Source organism: Carcharodon carcharias, chromosome 28 (assembly GCF_017639515.1).
Source record: "Carcharodon carcharias isolate sCarCar2 chromosome 28, sCarCar2.pri, whole genome shotgun sequence".
In the NCBI taxonomy this organism is placed as follows: domain Eukaryota; kingdom Metazoa; phylum Chordata; class Chondrichthyes; order Lamniformes; family Lamnidae; genus Carcharodon; species Carcharodon carcharias.
The window spans coordinates 24,176,916-24,194,749 of NC_054494.1; the positions used below are offsets into that span (position 1 = coordinate 24,176,916).

Sequence of the window (17,834 nt, forward strand, 5' to 3'; positions counted from 1 at the left end):
TAATAAATGTCAGTTTGTCGTTTGGTACTATAAAACTTGAGTATTGCTGAAAAGGAGACATGTACAAGCTTTTACTTTTGCACTCATCAGGATACTTCATAAGAATACCAATATAAGGGGAAAACATTGGGTTTAATACAAATATAAATTGTTGTTTCCCCTTATATTCATATGCTTGCAAGTGTCCCGATGAGTGCAAGATGAAAAACTTAGACATGTCTCTTTTTTGAGCAATACTAAATGTCAATTTATTGCTAGTAGATAACAATATGGAATAAAATTCTCACTACTCGCAACAACCAAACACAATAAGCCAGATCCGCAGTCAGAAGCAAAGCACACTGCTCATCGCTGACCTTGAAGAAAGCTCCCCACAAAGATCTAGTGATTACTATGGCACGGATTTCCTCTTTCTCAATGTTACTTATATTCCAAAATCAGTTTGCACCCAGCAACAGTGGGGTGAATTTTACAGAGGGATGTATTTTACATGGGAGTGTAGTTTACATGAGGGCGTATTGCTTGCCCACCTGGTAGAAAAGTCAGTTGGCAGCTCAATGACTTTAAAAAGCGCTGTCCCGCTGCTATAATACACTGGGGGCAGTCTTAACCAGATTCCACCCCCTCAGAGACAGGAAGGCCCACCCTCGAGAGCTGCCAGCCAACCAGAGTGGCCACTGCAGGAACTACAAGGGAATCCTGCGAAGAAGATCATGGATAGCCTTTTGGTCAGGCAAGAATCGGGGACCCTTGCGAGGCGGAGTTGGGTTCGAGAGATCGGTGGGGGGAGGCCCAAAGGGGTGAGGTACTGTTTTGGGGAGATTTCCCTCAATGGGTACAGAGTACCCCCTCAGAGGAGGAATCCCCTCTTCCTTCTTGCCATTTACTCCGAGTTGGGAAAGTAGCGGACAGTCCACTTATCTTTCGCTTATCCCGTCCACCATATAATGGTCGTGGAGGCGGAAACAGGACCTCAAGTGGCCTTTAATTGGCAACTTAAGGGCCTTAATAAACCTAAGGATGGGCAGGCTGGCTGACACCATAATATAGGGTACATCTGGAGGGTAGACGGAACTCCCAACAGCCCTCAGCCTTCATATACATTAGTTGGGGCTGGAAAATTTTGCCTTAGTGATGTCATCAAGTGAGTTAAGCAGCCATTGAAGAATTCTCCCAGGCAGCAAAATCAGGAAGTTAAAAGCACTGCTTATCCTTCACATTTTTATCATCTTACAGACAGCAAAATAAAGATTGGGACATATAAATGGGGTTACAGTAGAAACTTAAATATCATAAAAAAAACTTTAAAAGTTATTCTAAACCTATGGAATTTTTGTCATAATGGAGACATTTGATAGTCCACAAATATAAAATTAGTTTTCTCAGTCAGTGAGATTGTTCATTAGCAATTATGAATTCAGTACACCGTTAAAAACCTAGCTGCACCTCACCGAACAAGACATTACTTATCAAGGATTTTTACAGTGAGACCAAGTGTAAAAGTGGAAGCTTATATCAATTCAAGGAATTTCAAAGGATTTTCATCTGCCTGGTATGGGGATGACATATTGGCATAGACAGAAGATTGGCCAGCTAACAGGAAGCAGGGAGTTGGGATAAATGGATCTTTTTCTGGTTGGCAGGATATGACAAGTGATATGCCATAGGGATCAGCGCTGGGACCTCAACTTTTCACAATTTATATAAAAGACTTGGCTGAAGGAATGGTTGCTAAATTTGCTGATGACATAAAGATAGGTAGGAAAGTAAATTGTGAAGAGGACATAAACAGGTTACAAAGTGACATAGATTGGTTAAGTGAGTGGGCAAAGATCTGGCAAATAGAGTATAATGAGGGCAAATGTGAAATTGTTCATTTTGGCAGAAGAATAAAAAAGAAGCTTATTATTTAAATGGAGAGAGATTGCAGAGCTCAGAGATTTAGAGGGATATCTGGGTGTCCTAGTGTATGAATCACAAAAGGCTAGAATGCAGGTACAGCAAGTAATTAGGAAGCTAATAGAATGTTATCATTATTGTGAGGGGAATTGATTACAAGAGTAGGGAGGTTATGCTTCAGTTGTACTGGGCACTGGTGAGACTACATCTGTATTGTGTACAGTGCTGGTCTCCTTATTTAAGAAAAGATGCAAGTACGTTAGAAGCAGTTCGGAGGAGGTTTACTAGACTAATACCAGGAATGGGTGGGTTGTCTTATGAGGAAAGGAAAGGTTGGACAGGTTAGGCTCGTATCTCCTGGAGTTTAGAAGAGTAAGAGGCAACTTGACTGAAGTCTTTATGGCCCTGAGGGGTCTTGACTGGGTGGATGTGGAGAGGATGTTTCCTCTTGTGGGAAAATCTAGAACTTGGGGTCACTGTTTAAAAATAAAAGTCGCTGATTTAAGGCAGAGATGAGGAGAAATTGTTTCTCTCAGAGGGTTGAGTGTCTTTGGAATTCTCTTCCTCAAAAGACGGTGGAAGCAGAGTCTTTGAATATTTTTAAGACAGAGCTACATAGATTCTTGGTTAACGAGGTGGTGAAAGATTATTGGGGGTTGGCAGGAATGTGGGGTTGAGGTTACAATCAGATCAGCCACGATCTTATTGAATGGCAGAGCAGGCTCAAGGGACCGGGCGGCCTACTCCTGCTCCTAATTCGTTTGTTCGTATGTATGCTGGAACTTAGCAACAGCACTCCCTGATGAGAAGCAGGGAATCACTGACTGCAGCTTCTGGAGTTCCGCATTTAACTACGCATGTTTGGGTGCAAGATGTCAATTTCACAGTTGTAATTACGGTGAACGCTGTAGTTTCACCCTCATTACAACTGCAAAATCCAGGCCATTAAGTTTTACAGTAAAAGAATCTGGAAATAACTCCAAGCGGTCCTACAGTTTTAAAGCAAGTTATCCAACCAAATATTTCAGAATGTCCGGCACAGAATCCACATCGTACATTCTCAATGATTCTTCACCCAATGATTTGAAAATAATCAGCTCCAGTACTTATATTTTAGAACTTTTCATCTGTTTAATGATATCTTGGTCTTTCCTAACGTGATTCTGTAAAACAGCTGTATTTACAGTAATGTTAACATGGATTAATTTGTGCAACAATATACAGGGGGACATATTGATTATCATAGGGCTTAATTAAAGAGAATTGGATAGCATTATCCATCTAACACTAGCAAGGACATGAGAACGTGAATAATGAGGTCTCTTTAATTTAAACTAGAAAACAGGATAATTGAGTCTCTAGGCAAAACCTATGTGTCAAGTGAAGATTTTTAGGCGATTCCTAAATCTCATTAGAACATCTGCATTCATTGATCATCACTTCCTCGTGGCACTGCATCATTAGTCGACAATAACAACCCCTCCTTGTTTAAATCTCATTAACCCCATGAGAACAGATGATGCGAGTTTTCCAAGCAGCCATTACCATGACAAGGCGACTGTTGTTTGGTATATGAACATGACTCTTGTAATAAAGTAATCTGCTTCTCCCGAGGGGAAATCCAAAATCTGAACCGTAATTACCATACTAAGACATTAACTGCTTTCATAGACTCTACTTACATTGGGAAGCCCAATCCAATTCCATTTGTTGAGCTCAATTGAATTTGATTCCTTCTTCACATTCATGGTCATCTTTGCCCTGACCTAAGGCATGCCTTGGACATCACTGAAATACCTACCCATCACTTCTGATGACATATTTGGAAGAATCATCATCAATTTGTCTATTTATACTAGGCACTATACACAGCTGTCTGCTTTGGAACCCAGATTTATTTTAATTGTGCTTCTTAACTCTCCACAGCAGGTTGAATGGGGTTTCTTGCATTCCTGTTTCAACATTAAATTTCATTAACCTTTCCAAATAGAAAAATAATACCTTATATTAGGTGACAAGTTGATGCTCCATGCTATTTTTGAGGAGGTCAAGAAGATAGCTGTACATTTTTCTTCCAGTAACATTTGGCAGTTACTAGGAGATGCCCGAAGGAGGTTGACTCAACCTTACATGCTTTGCAACCCAGTTCAGATTAGGCACATCATACAAAGCATAATGAGACCTATACTTAACAATGTGAGTAGCATATCAGTATACCAACATACCATGCTACTAAACCACAATGTGGAGGATACAAACTACCTCCTATTTTAGAACATTACCCTTTCTGTGAGTAACTGGGATATGTAGAAATTCTCAGTACTGCTGTGTTCTCCTTATAAATGGTTTTTCACTGCTGTTTTATGAAGGATTACTTCAACATTTTTGAGTGAATCAGTGTAGTTAACTTGACAGATAGTAGTTATTGGAACCAAGCAGGAAAGTGTGATGGATAATTTTTTTGCATCTTGCAAATAGCTCATTCTCAGATTAAATGTATAGGCTGTCACATTTAATGTGTGACTGTTATTCACAGGACTTTTAATTATATGTACTAATGGATACGGAGCAGTAATTGCCAGAGAGGAGAAAGTAGTCAGAACAGTACTAGGCAGGAGAGAGAACAGCAAAGGTGGGGAGGGAAGGGGGCTGATGAGCAGTGGAACTGACATTGAGCAGAGAGATAATAGCAAAAGGAGGTAGACATGGGGCAGGATTTTACGGTCCCTCCTGTCCAGCGGGATATTACAGTCCCGCCGAACGGAATGGAGATTTAAATGGCTTGCCACATCCGCCGGGGGAGACACAGTGTGGTGGGGCCATAAAATCCTGGCCATAGAAGTGACACAGAGTGGTAAGAGGAGAAGGAGTAGGAGCTTTACTGGGTAAGGAACAGAGAATGACAGGACCCAACACCAAGCGGAAGAAAGTGATGGAAGCAGCACTGAGAAATGATGAATTGGGTGGGTGGGTGGGTGGGGGTTGGTGGTGGTGGTGGTGGTGGTGGTGGTGGTGGTGGGGGCGGGTGGGGGGGGGGGGGGGGGGAGGAGGCAAAGTCTTTGGATAAGGATTGAAATGAAGCTAAGAGGGTCTGATATGGAACTTGAAAGTTGTCTAGTAGTGCAACCAGGAAACAGGTCTGCCTGACATAAAAATATTGCCCTCTGTCTCTCTTTAACCTAATCATTGTGATCAATTCTGTTTGTTCTTAACAGGACAATGAATCCAAGAATCAAGAATAATGTTCTCACTTTAGACATTCTGGGTCAAATAGAGCTTGGTGAGATTCAGAGCTCTAAATCACACCAGCAATATGCCTTAGCCCCATTCTCAGAATAGTGTGACATCTTTATTACACACATAAGGCATTCTCACAACTTTGGGGTAAGACTGCCAATTTCAAGAAGGCAGCTCACCACCACTTTCCTAATGGCAACTAGGGATGGGCAATAAATGCTGGCCTAGCCGGCGAAGCCCACATCCCATGAATGAATGAATAAAAAAAAAATAGATATTGGAGAGCATAGTTCTGTGTACAGTTAAAACTGGGCTGATATAGTCTAAACTCAATTCACATTCACCTCTCCCAGCCAGCAGACAGAGAAGATTTTAATCCATTTGTCTGAGCTAGTCTTAAATTTGGGTCTTAGTGGTGAAGGATAATGCTCCACTTACTGAACCATCTGGTCTCCATATTGTTCATTTTTGCTCATCTACCCAGTTCTACATTAAATGAGCACATAACCTTGTCACTAGAGTACTGAGTGATTCTATAGCACTGTCTCTACTTCTGAATTTGTCCTGACATGTCCAATCCAAACTTCAAGTTAGGGCAAATCTGGAGATCAAAATTTCTACACTTCACATTTAATTAACAGGAAAATGTGGAGCTGTGCAGACGTAAGGGTCTGTCTTGAATCAGACAACAGCAGCTTAAATTTTTATTGTGCTCTACATGCAAGGAGGCATCTTAAACCCCTTTCCAGGGTGATGCATAGCCAGCAGATGTTGAGTGGGAGAAGGTATAAATCCAGAGTTGAAGATGAGAGCCATAAGCAAGTGTATGAAGGCAGGTAGGAAGAAGAGATACTGAAACTGCCAGCTCCAACAGCCAGGAGTAAAAAGGCTAAAGTAATGGTTACGGCTGGTGGTCAATGTTGAGACTGTAGGGTATACACAGGGACACAAGTGCTGCTCATGTAAATGAGGCTTGGGAAAAAATCCAAGGTGTGCACAGGAATTTTTGGATCAAATACTTTGTACAACTGAAAAAGTTGATAAGGGTGTTCTGTCAGTCACTGCATTTAGAGGGGTTAGTCAGGGCTTACTAATGAGCTTAAAGCAAGTGTTAGAGATAATCGTCAAAAATGCTCTTATTTACTTACTCACAAACTGCAGGAAATGACAAGCCTATGAAGGCACTGGACAGATACTCTGTGTACATCTCATTTGCTACTCCTTCTAGGTAGTACTTCTGCCAGGTATCCTCCTCAATCTAGAACGGAAAGAGAAATGGAATGTTGATACATCTCATGTAAGGAAAATCAAAGTTTGGATTTTACTCAACCATCTCTGTCCAGGTCAATGCTGTATTTCCAATGGTCACACCTGGGTTTGAATTTTGCTTTGATTGACAAAATGAAAGTTCTACTAAAGAAATTAGATTAAGCAGTCGAGGTTTTCACAAAAGTAACAGGATGCCACAAAAATTAGATTAGGAATGTTACACTGGTCCTGTCGGAGGCATTCATTCTGCCTACATAACAATCACTACCTGCTGAACAGTAAGTCAAGGTGTGAGATATTGGCAGGCGTTTGTGGTGCTGTAATAATACTAGAAAAATGCAGACTGCCCTTTTCTTTCTTAGGTTAAGGTTCAAGCACATTGATAGACAATGCAGCTTCCATCTTCACCACACCAGGGCAAATCCATCTTAATGTTCATGTGGAAGGGAACATCCTTACCTTGGCAAGCACAAAATGTTCCACAAATGACCTCAAGAAGAATAAGCAACATCATAAGCTGACTAGGTTCAAGGGGGTCTATCACTTGTATATCAGATGGCCATCCACCAACACTCATTCCAATTCTACTCCAAATATTAACACCAAAGTTCCTGTGGCTCGGTCACCAGTTTTCTTTCCAAATCGTGTTATTTCTCTTTTGTGTCACTGATAGGACAATGCAGGGTTATTCTGTCAAGTTAATGAAAGCTCAGCCAAAGACCTGGTTGTGTTTTGGTCTTGATGACAAAGCTATTTCCCCTAAATTTTTGTCTGAGATGTGACCACAGCTGTTTTTTTTTGTCCAAAATGGTGGCATTTAATCCAGCCTTTATAAACATGCCCTTCCAGATTAGAACCATTCTCATTTTTCACTCTGTTGCCAAGGCCTCTCTCAGCTAAATCTCACTAACGAGTAATTTTAAATTGCGAGCTTGTGATTAGGTCATTGAAAATGCATTGTTTCTCATTATTTTATGACAGTAGAAATGGATGAGGGAGAGAAATTACATATTTTATTTTTGAAAGAGATTCAATATTAGAAAATGAAACCTGAACGACTATAACCTTGGTTACCCTCCAAGCCTGCTCAACAGAGACTTTGCTATAAGGAGCCATGAGTTCAAATTTGCGGCACGGGATGTTGGTACAGCAGCTCTCTGCCACTAAGCCTCCTGGAGGCTCTTCCTTCCAAATTTAGTTATCTTTTGAATAGAGCAAGAAGCAGCTGAGAAAAGAGGCAGCATCACATCTCAGGGGTTAAATAATCTCCACAAGCCATATCTCTTTGCTGGGAAAACAAAAAAAAACTAAACATGGATATATTTTGCCAGCTATTTTGTAAGGTCTTTAGATGCTGCTATGACACTCACCATTTCATAATGGATGGGAAGATGATCTGCTCCCAGCTTTCTGCCAGCACCTGACGACTTGAGTACTGGGTAGTGTGTGGCATTGTTTCTTATACCAAAGAAAAGTGCCTCTGTTCTATCTGACACCTCTCCATTCCACAAGGCTGAAATCAGACTTGATTATCTGATACTCATGGGGAAGGTGTCTGAAGTAGCATGCAAGTGAGCCAACAAAATGTATTGCCAACCAACCCCATTTATCTCAGAAAAAGAATTGCTGGGAAAGAAAAATAAGCATATGTCTTCCACTCTCAGTTAATTATAATCATCTGGAAAGTTCCAGAATATTTCATTGTACTAAGTGGAAATAGAATGCCAGCAAGTTCAAATTAAAGCTGGCTTCTGTACAACATGGGAAGGAGGGGGGGTTGTGGTGGTGGGGGAGATGGGAAACTCTTCGGGCAAAGTTAGTCACACTCACCAACTGGACGCATGAAGAGAAAAATCACTGGTCCATTGGTCTCCCAGGACACAATTGGAAAACTACATCTGATAAACCAACACAACAGTGAGACTGGGACATGGGTGGTTGAACTGTTCAAACATGGTGGGATCAGAATGGTAATATGGTTCAAAATTTTGGTACAATTTTCAGGACTTTTAAAAAATATAGCACGTCAACTTTTTCTAACTGGTGCTTTTAAATGACATAAATAACACTCATTGTGTTTGATGTCATCCCATGCCTTGTCATACTTCATAAACAATTTTAAACCTGTCGCACATAACTGTGCAGTAAGACCCAGAAGTTAGCAATGCCAACACCCAGTGGACTCTGTCTCTGTAGTGCTGACCAACATAATACTGCTCAACAGAGGACCCACCAAAACATATACCAATGGGCAGCTGTGTAATGTGCACAGCTGCTTAAACTCACTGATTAATTTTCTCTTGGCTCCAGTCAATCTCATGCAACCTTTCTTACTCGACACCATCTTAGATAACTACTATAGTTAGTGGTCCTGTGAACTTTCCTCACTTGTTCCTTCTCATTTCCAAAGATGCCATCCAACATGCTCTTTCCTCCCTTCCATATCCTCACTGTGTTGAAACTATGGGCAGAATCGTCTGGTCTCGTTGGTGGTGGGCGTCATGGCAGGCGTGTGCGGACAATAAGGCTTCTAGCCAAAAATCAGTTTTACACCATTGTGAAACCACTTTGCGAACGCCTGCTCTACCCATCAATGGCGGATCCCGTTTCCCACCACCGCAAATTGGGAACCTCATTTCAATACTTCAGCATCTCATCATAAGCCCTGCTCGTCAGAATCATCCTCCCCACACTGGATCATCTGGGCACATCGGTGTGATTGCACGCTGATGTACTTCTCAACTGTACATAAGTGATGTGCACCAGGTAAGCTGCCCTTCACTCGGAAATTCGAGGTTTGTTTGCCTACTTTGCTTCTGACAGCACTCACGATCATCAGCTCCAGGCTTCGCAGGTAGCACCACATCACTTTTAGGGGGGCTCACGGACAGGTCTCTACCGATCAGATCAGCCGTAAGGTGCGTTTGGTTTTTCAATTGCTGCAGGGCTAGGGCTTACTTGGGGAAGGGGAGAAGTGGCCTCAGGTAAGGGAAGAGGCTGCAGGGCAAGGGGCAAGGGCTGTACTGGGGAAGGGGATATCCCAGGATGTGTGCAGAGGCACATGTTGATCTGTGCAAGTGGCCTCAAGGTGGTGAGGGCTGAGGAGGCAGCCTCCAGAGGAGATGAGGCCAGATGGAGATGTGAGGGTGTGTGTAAGAGAGTGAGTGGTGATGTACTTTGAGCTGGCAGTGAGTGAGATGCTAGTGAAGGTGCGATGAGCTTGTGAGTAAAAGAGTTTAGAGTGATTAGATGGTTACTTAACCTGGTGGCAGCTGAGCTCATTCATCCTTTTTCCACACTGGATGGCTGACCTCTTGTATGCAGCGAGGCCCTGACCACCTCTGCTGCCGCCTCCCAAGCTGGAGTGGTGAGACTGATGAGCCTCCTGCAGCCAGAGTGGGGGCACAGGACACTGTGGTGGGCCTCCACAGCATCCAGAAGGCATCCCAGGGGTGGGTCACTGAATTGGGGGCTGTACTGTTCTTGGCTTTTGGGGCCATGTCTTCACTGGAGCAGTCCTGGGCTACAAGCATTGAGAATTGTGCACACGACTGCAGTTTAAATAGGGCGCCTGGCATGAGGAAGTGGTGAGGTAACAGCATGGCGGACAAATCAGAGGCCGCCCGCCAGCGAGATGCTGTCTTTACTGTGGCTGCATAATTAATGAGGCTGAAAGGGGACGATACAGCATGAAAACCCGCCATTGCAGCTGGCAGGTAAAATGCTTGTCTCCTACTCCAACTCATCTCATTATTTGATAGAACCTCAAACTATGTGTGTCCTACCTTCATCAATCTTCCTCCTTCCAATACCCTTCAAAATTTTAAAACCTCTCGGTTGCAACTTATCCATTGCTGACTTACCTCTTTTTCTCATTTACTCTTCTGAACTTTGGGTGATGTTCTACACTTTGAAGCCTGGCCTTCTCCCTTTGTTTCTTAATTTAAAATTAGAAATTGACTCATCATTTTGACTGGAATTCAGGATCAAGTTTCTGAATGTTTTTTGCAAACATTGTTTTGGGACTATTTCCCATGCTTTCAACCAAAGAAAGAATACATTTGTACCACATCTTTCCTGTCCTCAGATTCTCACAGCCAATTAAATACTTTTCAAATGTAGTCACAATTGTTTTGGATGTAAACAAGGCAAGCAATTTGTGTACAATAAATCATGGGAAAGCAAATGAGAAAAGAGACAAATTGATCTGTTTTAGTGCTTCAGGTTGAGTTTTAAATGTTGGCTAGGACACTAGAAGTATTGTGCTTCATTGACAAGTGCTTAAAATCTTCCTGAACAGGCTGGATTACATAATTTGGAAACAATTAAGGAGTTTTTTGGACTTGATTTTTTTTTTAGAACATTCCTTATCAATGGATTAAACCAGAAGAAAGTTGTCACTTTAATGAACATTTTGCAGAATGAGGCAGCAATGAAAAGGCATTATGAATAACTGGCAAGAGTAATGCTAGTGAAAAAATTAATCCAGATGTGTTTAAGAATCTTGGTACATGAATGATGACAAGCACCCCCAAGTTACATACACTACCTCGGACACAGCAGCAATAAATGCTTGTTGATGTGGCAGGTCACAGGGATCTTTCCCCAGTAATCAAGTTTGTACGAGCTGCTATGATTATTTATGAGGAGCTAAGTTCTCCAATTTGGAAAAATTAAACTTTGTAGTGATGACGTATATTTTCAGCTTTCAAAATACCATTAATTCTTTCTCCAGCCTGCAGAATGAATGTGCAGTGGCTCATGGTGTCTAACTGGCTCCACACTGGAACAGAGACTAGGATTTACCCACTGAGGGATGCGATGAGTTTGGAAGGCAGCTGGTTAGAGGATAATGAAATAGGCATTAGTTAGGAATCTGAATTTCACATTTGTACTGAAGTATAGCAAGGGTGTTCTCCTGAGCATCCTGGCCAATATGTATCCCTCAACTATAGTACTGAAACAAAATATCTGGTCATTATCACATTGCTGTTTATGGGACCTTGCTGTGCACAAATTGTCTACCCTGTTTCCCTACCTTGCAACAGTGACTAGACTTCAAAAGTATTTAATGACTGTAAAGTGCTCTGGGATGTCCAGAGGTCTTGAAATGCAAGTTGCTTCTTTTTTTCCTTTAACACTTCATTATTTTTTTCTGGCGTCATGTTTTGCACTTATTACAGAAATATGACAATTGTTTCTGTCTCTAGGAATTAACAACTTTCAAAGGACAAATGCATTCTAGTAAATAATGACATAAATCAAAATGTTGTTAAAGGAAAGTTTTCCCAATCACTCATTATTGGAGGCAGGGGGCAACAAAGAGTGGTATAAAAGTGTGTTCTAACGTAATAATACAGTACAGAATATATATTACCTTGCAAGCTTCATGGCAGCTGTACACAAATTGATGGCTCTACAAAGCTGTGGGTGGGTACTTGGATGGGTTGAGAATTGGCAGGCCATGGTGGTCATTCCTAGTCCAGGCGTTCAGGTCACAATGGAAGGTGGAAGGAGCAAAAGACAAGGGTCTTTTGATAGCATGTGGTCTCTATGGTGAGGGGGTCAATGGGGTTGGCATCTCTCCAGTCAGGCATCAGCCCAGTAATCTCTTTGGCTAAGAGGGAGCTTGGGATCACTTGAGGGTGAGGTGGTGCCCATGCAAAGGAAGTCTATTCCTTGTGGTGCCTATTTCAGCTCCAGCGACAGCTTGTATGTCACTTGAGCTAACTGGCAGATCTCCCACAGTTCAAACTGCTGGCTGGAAACAGCCTGGAGCAAATACAACTGATAGCCATCAACAGTTAGACCACTACATCCTTCCTGTAGCACTAAGTGGCAAGTTATAATTCAGTAAAGCTCACTTCCACTTTAAATCCTCCTGGCAATCTGTCAGCACTCTGTCATGAAGCCGTTTGACAATTAGTGACATCTGATTCACCAATCTAAATCTAAGTTATCCCACTAACCACCAGTGATAAACATTGAACAGCAAGCAGAGGAAAAGACAGCCAGGGCCTTACAACACTTGTAACGCTCGCCAAATAAATACCTATAAAATATAATCAGACCTCTGGAGCAAATCAAAAAAATCCAAGTGTTTTGCTCTATGGGTGTTTAGTGATACAACCGCAGCAATGAGACATGATAATTATCACCAACAGCACTTCTGAATCTGCACTGCAGCAATCCTTTAAAAACTAATGATCGTATATCAGCACAGCTGCTTCTTCCCTCCTGAGAAAGATAATTCATTTGTTTTCACATGTAACAAAACTATGCACTATCACTTTGCCATATCCTGTAACAATCCTCACAGGTTTAGTAACCTCTTTAGCAATCGAGAGTGAATACTTCTTGAAAGTGGGGTTTCATTTATGAATGAACATGGAACTCAGGCAATAATTGTTCTGAATTGGACTGATTCAGGTGGAAGGTACTGGAGACAGCCGAATTAGGAGCTGGAGAAGGTCTGGGCCTGTACAAATTCACATTCTGTGTTCCTAAAAGTTTTCTCTATGTGTGGCAGCTATCCGAGTGTGATAGCTGGCTGCTATAAAGCTGGATGTTGAATGTTCTTCCCCTTGTTGGACAGTGGTTTGGGGCCTTTTCATGATCTAATATAATAGGCTAGCACTTGATGCCTGGTACTGTGGTTGCAGTAGGTCTTAGGCTATGAAGAACTATGACCAGAATTTTCCAGCCCCGCTGGCATCGGGTGTCATGGTGGGCGAGGGTGAAATGACATATGGCAAGATGGCCAAAAATCGGTTTCATGCTGTTGTGAAACCAGTTTGTGATCATCCACTCTGCCCATCAATGGCAGGCCATGTTTCCTGCCGCTGCATGTTGGGAACCCAATTTCAATACTTTAGCATCTCATTATAAGCCCTACTTGCTACAATCATCCCCTCATGCTGAATCATCTGGTGTGATTGCATGCTGCTGTGTTTCACAACTGTACATAAGCGACATGCAACTGGTTAGCTGCACTTTGCTCAGGACTTTGAGATTGTTTGCTTTGGACAGCACTAGCAATCATCAGCACCAAGCTTTGCAAGCAGCACCACATAACTCTTAGTCGGGCTTAAGGGCGGGTCTCTACCTACCAGACCAGCTGTAAGGCAGGGGTGGCTTTTCAATGGGTGCAGGGCTAGGGCTTGCTTGGAGAAGGAGGAGAAGTGGCCTCAGGCAAGGGAAGAGGCTGCAGGGCGAGGGCTGTGCTGGAGAAGAGGGGTATCCCAGGGTCTGTGTGGACGCACATGTTGACCTGTGCAAGTGGCCTCAAGATGGTGAGGGCTGAGGAGGCAGTCTCCAGAGGAGGTGAGGCCAGATGAAGATGTGAGGTTGTGTGTGAGAGTGAGTGGTGATGTCCCTTGAGATGCCAGGGAATGCGTGATATCCTTATGATTGCGAGAGTTTAGAGTGATAAGATGATTGCCTCAGCGTGGTGGCATGGATGAGATCATTTAACCGTTTTCTGTACTGGATAGCTGACCTCTTGTGTGCAGCCATTGGTACTGACCACCCCTGCCACTTCCTCCCAAGCCGCAGTGATGAGAGAGACTGATGGGCCTCCTGCGGCCAGAGTGGGCAGTAGAGGACATTGCGGCAGGCCTCCATGGTGTCCAGAAGGCGTCCCAGAGGTGTGTCACTAAATGGGGGGGGGGGGGGTGGGGGTGGCTGCACTCTTCTTGGGGCAGAATTTAGACCTAGTTGGGCAGGTTCAGCAGGGGCAGTCGGGAAGAAGCCAACCACTGCCCGCGATCGGGGGCCAGAAGGTGATTTCACACTGGCGGGTCAATTAAGGCCCGTCCAGCCTGAAATATGAGCGGCAGCGCTCATTGCTGCCTGTGCAGGTGGGGGGGGAGTGCGAACTTCGCGCATGCGCGCTCGCAAATAATGAAGAATTGAAAAATGTTATAAAACATGTTTCCTCATGTGATTCTGTCACAAGAGCAGGGACATGTTTAACATTTTTATTTTATTTTTATTTGCTTTTGGAAACCTCTTCCTGCCCGTGGATGAGGTTTCCTAAAAAGCACAAAGGCCACTTGGTCTTTTTGCCTGGCTGCCAACCGTAAGGTTGGACGGGCAGCGAAAAATGTAAGTCGATTGAGACTTTAATGGCCTTAACAGGCCTTTTAATTGTCAGTGGGCATGCTGCCGATTCCCTTGCTCAACTATTGACCGAAATATCGCGTGACTGCGCGTTGATGTCGGGCCACTCGCCCAACGCCAACGTGTGTCATTTTAAGCTCGAGCGGGTCGGGTTCGCACCCACCCACTGAGGTAAAAACTTTGCCCTTGGATTCTTGGGGTCATGTCTTCACCGGAGCAGTCCTGGGCAGCAAGAAAACGGTGAGCTAACAGCATGGTGGGCAAATTGGAGGTCACCCGCCAGCGAGACAGCATGTTTCCTATGGCTGCATAATAAATGAGGCAGGACTGCGATGATACAGTGCGAAAACCCGCTATTGCGGCTGGCGGGTAAAATTAAATTTTGTGCAAATCTGGTACGATTCTGCCCATGTCTCCAAGGTTGTGAGGAAAAGGGTTACTTAGAAGCTCTGCCCCTCCCAAATGAAACTTAAACTTTATGCTTTCATTGCCGAGATTTCAAAATGTGCAAAGCCAATATCTGAAATTATCCAACGACAATTTTGCCATAGTTGAGCTTGCTTGGAACCATTTCAGGGAGCTATCTTCACCATGACTCAGACCCGCCTATCATAGAACGACAGAAAAATTACAGCACAGAAAGAGGCCATTCAGCCCATCATGCCTGCACTGGCCAAACAGAAATTTTTTTTTAAAAAACTGGCTGCCCATTTTAATCCCACTTTCCAGCACCTGGTCCAAGGCCTTGCAGGTTACAGCACTTAAGGTGTAGATCCAGGTGCCTTTTAAATGAGTTGAGGGTTTCTGCCTCCACCACCAAACCAGGCAGTGAATTCCAAACACCCACCACTCTCTGGGTGAAGAGGTTTTTCCTCATGTCCCCTCTAATCCTTCTACCAATCAGCTTATATTTGTGCTGCCTGGCAATTGACCTCTGCCAGAGGAAACAGGGCATCCCTGTCTACTCCTTCTAGCCCCATTCATAATCTTGTACACCTCAATCAGGTCACCCATCATCCTTCTCTGTTCCAAGGAAAACAACCCCAGCCTATCCAATCTTTCCTCATTGTTGCAATTTTCAAGCCCAGGCAACATTCTTGTAAATCTTCTCTGTACTCTCTCCAGAGCAATTATGTCCGTCCTGTAATGTGGTGGCCAGAACTGTACACAAAATTCAGACAATCAAATACAGTTCTACACACTTATACCACCCTCCTTATTACGTGCAGTCACCTACATTGGACAAGTAGCGTTAACCATTTCTATTCCAATACAAATTAAGTACAATGGTGCCTTTTATAATGGGTTAATAACACAACCATTTCAAGCAGGAAACTCACAACTGATTGGAAGCTGCAGCCAACACCAATCCATACTTCAGCAACAGCTGAGGTGCAGAGATCACAGCAGTGGTAATTAGCATCATTGTTTATTACGATTAGTGGAAAATTGCATAAGCACCAACACACCTGCCAGAAGTGGTGGCAACTGTACTGGGAAGTTGGTCACGGCATCACATACTTTTGATTAAAGTTTCTGTCCCTGCCCCCTTTATTTAATGCAATGTCTACTTTATATTGAAAAGAGTGGGACAAAAGAACACAATCTAAGGGCCTGAAACCCAATGGGAAATCCATTGAAGAGTTATGAGTACAGGAGTGTTAAATATCTCACTATTGAAAAGCTGAGGTGCGTGATATATATTGGTATTTTTTTTTGCCAATAAGCCATGAATATTTTTGTGCTGTGACACCTGTGCTAAGACATCAGAGATTTTACAGAGAATGTACAAATCAAACATTAAAAAGATGTGAAGAGTCCAAAACTCAGGTCATGACATCATTGAAGTTTGAATTGCGATTGGAAGGGACAGAAGAACTTCCATTAAATGGGCATAACAAGTGAAGGAACTGATGAGGAGATGACAGTTACATAAACAGCACTGGGCTTTCAAAATAGCCACTTTGAGTAAAGTTTTTGATTCATATATTGGGCTGTCGTTCTCATTCAAATGAAATGACAGGAGTTTACTACATTAGAATGAAATAAAGACGAACTGGGAGCTAATAAATTTGAAGTCCGCGTGTCTTTGTGCGATCATGGATAAAGAAAAGAAACAGCACGTATGGGGGAGAACTGGTGCCATGGGAATTGTGGCCATTCTGGAAGAGGTGCCAAATTAACTGGAATTTATGATGCTGATTTTTGAAGTTGTGACTGAGGTAATAAATCAATCAGCCATGGAACAGAATCAAAGTCAGAAGTATTAGGTGCAAAGGCAAAAAAAAAAAATGTGTACTTCAATTAAAAGTGGTGCACTACAAGAATTCCTGCCATGAACTGAAGGAAAAGCACCTTCTGGCTTCAGGTACATAAGAATTCTCCTCAGACTTGGGTAGATTTATGTGAAGATTAATGTGCTGGGGAAAATGTATTGCTTGAACAACGTCCAAATATGCTTAATACTGTTTTTAATAATTTGCATGTGTTTTTGGAGTTAGCTTGTACAAGTACTAGCTAAGCAATCCTTTAGACTGGTACTTGACTTTATTTTTAAGCCTGGATTTGATGCAAAATTACTCTGAGAAATGTATGAAAATATTTCAACATGAACACATAATTTAGTGATTTGTCAATGTATTTCTGGCACTTTATCAACTCTGCGTTTAATATGCACCATTTATTTTCAGACTTAATTTTGAAAGATGAAATCAGCACTTGGATTTCGAAATGCTCCATAAACTCCCTTCACACCAAATTCTTGAGTGACAACACAGAACCAAGTGATTGATCATTTTCAGGTTTTCTTAACCCTCGAATGAGATTTTGATTAAAACAAATCATTTTTCATCAACGGATCACCAGGTGATTAGTTATTTCAGCAGAACGTAAGTAAACAAACAGCAGCTGTGATTAATAAAGGCGATGGACAGGATCCAACTTTTTAATTCCCAGACAGGTTCAGTGTTCCTACAGCCAATTGAGGAAGTTTTATTATTCCCCTAATCCCTAAAAGCTTTGGCCTGCACAACTGGTCCTGTTAAAAGCCAAGGCCCTGGAGACTCTGTTATGCCGATTAAAAGCCAGAGGAACAACAGTAAATTATCAAATACACTTTGGAAAAAAATATAAAGTCTATTCTCAACTTGGTGACAGGTATGATGTATGTATGTTTTGAAATGATGTGAAACCTTACCTAAACTAATTACTTCATTCATGTTAACAAAGCACTCCTCAGAGTCTGATAATTAACTAATTCATGCCCAATGCACTGTGGCATGGAACATCAGAAAAAAGTTGCTTTCCCA

At 42.5% G+C, this 17,834-nt stretch overlaps 1 protein-coding gene across 4 annotated transcripts in view; it reads right to left on the reverse strand.

Moving 5' to 3' along the window:
* Positions 1-17,834, reverse strand: part of kcnma1a (potassium large conductance calcium-activated channel, subfamily M, alpha member 1a) — a 770,607-nt gene that overhangs the window by 163,239 nt on the left and 589,534 nt on the right. For all 4 annotated transcript variants that reach the window (XM_041176516.1, XM_041176514.1, XM_041176513.1 and 1 more), the window contains exon 15: positions 6,285-6,394. In XM_041176516.1, coding sequence (XP_041032450.1) covers positions 6,285-6,394 — 110 coding nt within the window. The remainder of the gene's footprint in view (positions 1-6,284; positions 6,395-17,834) is intronic.